A 6,157-nucleotide genomic window follows, 5' to 3' on the forward strand; every position below is an offset into this window, starting at 1 on the left:
AGCCCGCACACTGACTGACAGCGTAGCCTGTAAACAACACTCAGCTGTTTATTTTGCCTAGCAATATCGCCGGACTATAGTAGCTGCAATGGACGACTTTGAACATGATTTTGAAGAGTTTCTTGAAGCGGACACAGACCCAGAGCCATACCTGTTTGAGCCGGAGCATACAGATGAGGAACTCCATGTGTTTGATGCTGAGCGGGCGAGACGAGAGGCTGAATCCTCCGCTCCCATTTTGCTGCACAGAATGGGATTCAGTGCTACCATTGTTGGGGAGATATATCATCAGGAGGAAAAGCGTCGCAGAGAGTGCATCACAAGGAGTGAAGTTGCGTCTTCTTTTCCTCGCAGATGACGGTTCGGGTTCATTCTCCCCTGTTGCGTGGTAAGTGTGGTCCATTTGTAAACTTTATAACTAAAAAAACTTTTCACTACTCTCTATCAACGAACTACTAACACTCTCTTCTGTTTCCTCCTCCTTCTTCCTTCCTTCTGCTGTCTTCGTTGGTTTATTTATACACGCAAAACGCGTTCTCTGGCTGGCTGGATTGTCCGCTCCGGCTGCCTTACATAGATGCCATCGAAGATGGCGACCTCTCTAAAGCAAGGCCCTTTCTATGTACAGTACAGGCCAAAAGTTTGGACACACTTTCTCATTCAATGCGTTTTCTTTATTTTCATGACTATTTACATTGTAGATTCTCACTGAAGGCATCAAAACTATGAATGAACACATGTGGAGTTATGTACTTAACAAAAAAAGGTGAAATAACTGAAAACATGTTTTATATTCTAGTTTCTTCAAAATAGCCACCCTTTGCTCTGATTACTGCTTTGCACACTCTTGGCATTCTCTCCATGAGCTTCAAGAGGTAGTCACCTGAAATGGTTTTCCAACAGTCTTGAAGGAGTTCCCAGAGGTGTTTAGCACTTGTTGGCCCCTTTGCCTTCACTCTGCGGTCCAGCTCACCCCAAACCATCTCCATTGGGTTCAGGTCCGGTGACTGTGGAGGCCAGGTCATCTGCCGCAGCACTCCATCACTCTCCTTCTTGGTCAAATAGCCCTTACACAGCCTGGAGGTGTGTTTGGGGTCATTGTCCTGTTGAAAAATAAATGATCGCCCAACTAAACGCAAACCGGATGGGATGGCATGTCGCTGCAGGATGCTGTGGTAGCCATGCTGGTTCAGTGTGCCTTCAATTTTGAATAAATACCCAACAGTGTCACCAGCAAAACACCCCCACACCATCACACCTCCTCCTCCATGCTTCACAGTGGGAACCAGGCATGTGGAATCCATCCGTTCACCTTTTCTGCGTCTCACAAAGACACAGCGGTTGGAACCAGAGATCTCAAATTTGGACTCATCAGACCAAAGCACAGATTTCCACTGGTCTAATGTCCATTCCTTGTGTTTCTTGGCCCAAACAAATCTCTTCTGCTTGTTGCCTCTCCTTAGCAGTGGTTTCCTAGCAGCTATTTGACCATGAAGGCCTGATTCGCGCAGTCTCCTCTTAACAGTTGCTCTAGAGATGGGTCTGCTGCTAGAACTCTGTGTGGCATTCATCTGGTCTCTGATCTGAGCTGCTGTTAACTTGCGATTTCTGAGGCTGGTGACTCGGATGAACTTATCCTCAGAAGCAGAGGTGACTCTTGGTCTTCCTTTCCTGGGTCGGTCCTCATGTGTGCCAGTTTCGTTGTAGCGCTTGATGGTTTTTGTGACTCCACTTGGGGACACATTTAAAGTTTTTGCAATTTTCCGGACTGACTGACCTTCATTTCTTAAAGTAATGATGGCCACTCGTTTTTCTTTAGTTAGCTGATTGGTTCTTGCCATAATATGAATTTTAACAGTTGTCCAATAGGGCTGTCAGCTGTGTATTAACCTGACTTCTGCACAACACACCTGATGGTCCCAACCCCATTGATAAAGCAAGAAATTCCACTAATTAACCCTGATAAGGCACACCTGTGAAGTGGAAACCATTTCAGGTGACTACCTCTTGAAGCTCATCAAGAGAATGCCAAGAGTGTGCAAAGCAGTAATCAGAGCAAAGGGTGGCTATTTTGAAGAAACTAGAATATAAAACATGTTTTCAGTTATTTCACCTTTTTTTGTTAAGTACATAACTCCACATGTGTTCATTCATAGTTTTGATGCCTTCAGTGAGAATCTACAATGTAAATAGTCATGAAAATAAAGAAAACGCATTGAATGAGAAGGTGTGTCCAAACTTTTGGCCTGTACTGTATGTATATATAAAAGCATAATTATAAGGCTACCAACCAAACAAATTTTATTTTACAGCGATTATTCACTTATATAAACATATTAATGGGTAGAATATTCAGATTCAGATTCAGATTTGACAATAAACCATGCCAAATATTACACACTGGCCCTTTAAGTGGCATAATATACAAGCTGATTTTTGTCACTTAGAGGTGGAGAGAATGGTATATGGCATATCACCTAGGCTACATGCTTGCCAAGCTGCAGACAACAGTTTGAAACTCTTCTCCATATCCATGGCAGAGGTTGGGTGCCTGTGGAGTGGCAGACTGGGATGGTGGTCCCCGTTTTTAAAACGCGGGACCGGAGAGTGTGCTCCAATTATTGGGGTACCGCACTGCTCAGCCTCCCTGGGAAAGTTTATTTCAGGGTGCTGGAAAGGAGGCTTTGACCAGCTGTCACCCCTCGGATTTAGGAGGAGCAATGCAGTTTCTGTCCTCCTCATGGAACAGTGGGCCAGCTCTTTACTCTTGCAGAGCTACTGGAGGGGTAGTAGGAGTTTGCCCGTCCAGTCTACATGTGCTTTGTGGACTTGGAGAAGGCTTACGACTGTGTTCCAAGGGGAGTCTTGTAGGGGTTACTGTGGGAATAGGGGGTACCAGGGTTGCTGCTCCAAGCCATCTGGTCCCTGTATAATCGAAGTGAGAGCTGCGTTCGCTTACTTGGCAAAAAGTCAAACACGTTCTTGGTGGGTGTTGGCCTCTGCCAGGATTGTCCCTTGTCCCCGATTCTGTTCATGATATTCATTGACAGGATTTCAAGGCACGGGAAGGGGTCCAGTAGGTGACCTTAGAATTGCATCTCCCCTTTTTGCATATGATGTGGTTCTACTGGCTCCATCACACCCTGACCTCCAGCATGCACTTGGGTGGTTTACAGCCAAGTGTGAAGCAGTTGGGATGAGAGTCAGCACCTCTAAGTCTGAGGCCATGGTTCTTTGCTTGAAAACGGTGGGTTGCCCCCTCTGGGTTGGGAGTGAGTTAGTGCCCCAAGTGAGGGAGTTCAAGTATCTCGAGTCTTGTTCACAAATGAGGGTAGAATGGAACGTGAGATGGATTGGCAGTTTGATGCAGCGTCTGCAGTGATGCAGGCGCTGTGCCGGAAGGTGAAGTGAGAGCCAAGCTGCGAGTCAAAGCTTTCCATTTACTGGTCCATCTATGTCCCAACCCTCCTATGGTCATGAGCTCTGGGTAATGACCAAAATAATGAGATCACGGATTCAGGCAGCCAAATGAGCTTCCTCAAAGGGCTAGCTGGGCTCAGTCTTAGAGATAGGGTAGGGAGCTCGGACATCCGGAGGGAGCTCGGAGTAGAGCCACTGCTCCTTCATGTTGAAAGGGGTCAGTTTAGGTGATTTGGGCACCTGATTAGGATCCCTGCTGGGTTCCAAGTGGTAGGAGGCTTTGGGGCAGACCCAGAACACACTGGAGGGATTACATATTTTGTCTGGCCTGGGAACACCTCGACTGGACAGCTGAGGAGCTGGAAAGCATTGCTGGGGAGAGGGATGTTTGGAATACTTTGCTCAGCCTGCTACCCCTGTGACCTGCTTCGGAAAAGCAGTTGAAAATGGATGAATGGATTGATTGTAAATTACTTCTCTGTTGCACAGAGAAAGCCCTTTTCAGTGGCTCCACTATGCCAAACAGTGATTTAATTGTTTTGAAATTACCTTTTCCATTATGTAAGGTTCACAATGCCATTTTTCCCAGCGACTCTTTGGTCAAACAATAACTTTTCATCACAAACTCTTTTTCCCAAAAATATTTAACCACCTTGGAGTTTTTTCATAATGTTTTATTTGATTACAACACTGAGTGCAATGGAAGTTATTATGTCATTTTGAAATTGATCAATGGAAAAAAAAATTAATATTGTATTCAAAATAAATCTCCAGTCTCTACTTTAAATTACATTTTAAAATGAATTTACTATTCAGTATTCACCCTCTTGACTATGACACACATCATTGTTGCAGCCAGTTTGAAAGTAATGACGAAAGAAGTCAGACCACTGACAAATAGAAACAGCACAGGCTACCCTTACATAGGTTGTTGGTCAAATTTTGAGCATGATAACATACTTGAAATACATTTTCTAATTTCTGGTAGCTTCAGGCCATACACAAGAGGATTCACAATGGGAGGAATCACAACAAACTCAAGTGATAAAATTACTGCTAGAAATGGATTAATCTCTTCAAGATTAATTCTGCTGAGAGCAACATCACAAAACACAGTAATGGAATAATTGACAAATGTAATAATGTGGGGCAGACAGCTTTGTATGACTTTGCTCTTGAACTCTGAGGAGCGTTTCCTACAAATGAGAAAAATTCGTGCATATGTGTACAAAACAAAAGCCAGGGGGAGAAAAACTGTGGTTACAGACACAATCATGCCAACAAGGTTGTTAATGACAGTAGAGACACATGACAATTTTACAACAGGCCAGTTGGCACAGTATACCTTAGGTATCTTATTGCCACACAGTGGAAGTCTGGAGGCCATGTAAACACAGACTGCAACAGAAAGGAGTGGGTAGATGCATGCAAAGGCAACCAACTTAGAGACCATCTTAGAGGTCATTTTGCTGTGGTAATGTAAAGGCTGACAGACAGCAACATACCGATCGTAGGCTGTAATGCCTAAAAGGGTGAGCTCAAAGGATGCATAGGTGTAAATGACATAGATCTGAATTAAACAAGCTGGTCGTGGGATCAAATGAGTATCAGACAGAAGGTCTGCCAGAAATCTGAAGAAGAAGCCAGCAGAGCCATACAGAGAGTTAATAGAAAGGCACATAATAAAAATATACATGGGCTCATGTAAAGTTTTCTCTTGTGATATCACCACTATTATGACAAGATTAGCTGAGATAATGGAAGCATACAACAGGAGACACAGGACAAATGTAAGATAGCGGTAGTTGCCCATGTTCACAAACACGGTGAGGTTAAAATAAGGAGGGTTAGTACTGTTTTCCATTTACCCCATAGACAGAAGCAGAGATTGTTTGATGGATAAAGACAATTCTACAGCTGTATCCTGTCAACAGTCACAGTGTAGTTGCAAAGCACTGAACCAAACAAGAGAAGACAGATAAATAATGCAAGATAATAATGAGTTAGTAATAAACATGTATTCATAATCAACAATTAGTAAAACAGTACATAAATAAGAATAGCTCAAGTGTTGGTTATAGTTATTACCAGTCTTCTCTGCGTGTAGTCTGTGGCACAGCAGGTGCCTGCTGTGGCTTCACAGGTAGAGCTGAGAGCCTATTTAACCTGCCACACATCATCATCATCACAGTCATCCCTCCATGGAGAATCTAGAATGGAAAATGTCATTGTGTGCAAAACACATTGACCCAATTTTGATATTTACTTTACAATGGCAAATACTGAAAATGCAAAGATTGCGTGGAAGATAAAAAAAAAAATCTCATAGCATATATACATTTCCATAAAACGGTTTAATGAAAATATCAGGCCAAAGTTGATATCACATATCGACAGCTTGTTTCCCCACTGAACTCTGCAGGTTAAGATTTGAATGAAGTCTCTTCAGCAGCCTCAACTACAATTTTGTAGATTCTCACTGAACATCAAAACTATGAATGAACACATGTGGAGTTATGTACTTAACAAAAAGGTGAAATAACTGAAAACATGTTTTATATTCTAGTTTCTTCAAAATAGCCACCCTTTGCTCTGATTACTGCTTTGCACACTCTTGGCATTCTCTCCATGAGCTTCAAGAGGTAGTCACCTGAAATGGTTTCCACTTCACAGGTGTGCCTTATCAGGGTTAATAGTGGAATTTCTTGCTTTATCAATGGGGTTGGGACCATCAGTT

At 43.1% G+C, this 6,157-nt stretch overlaps 1 protein-coding gene across 1 annotated transcript; it reads right to left on the reverse strand.

Moving 5' to 3' along the window:
- Positions 1-4,339: 4,339 nt before the first annotated feature.
- Positions 4,340-5,284, reverse strand: LOC125899201 (olfactory receptor 6N1-like). The gene has a single exon (XM_049593282.1). It carries the CDS (start codon positions 5,282-5,284, stop codon positions 4,340-4,342), a length of 945 nt encoding a protein of 314 aa, XP_049449239.1.
- Positions 5,285-6,157: the final 873 nt, after the last annotated feature.

The sequence above is a fragment of the Epinephelus fuscoguttatus genome, linkage group LG13 (genome assembly GCF_011397635.1).
Source record: "Epinephelus fuscoguttatus linkage group LG13, E.fuscoguttatus.final_Chr_v1".
NCBI classification, from domain to species: Eukaryota; Metazoa; Chordata; class Actinopteri; order Perciformes; family Serranidae; genus Epinephelus; species Epinephelus fuscoguttatus.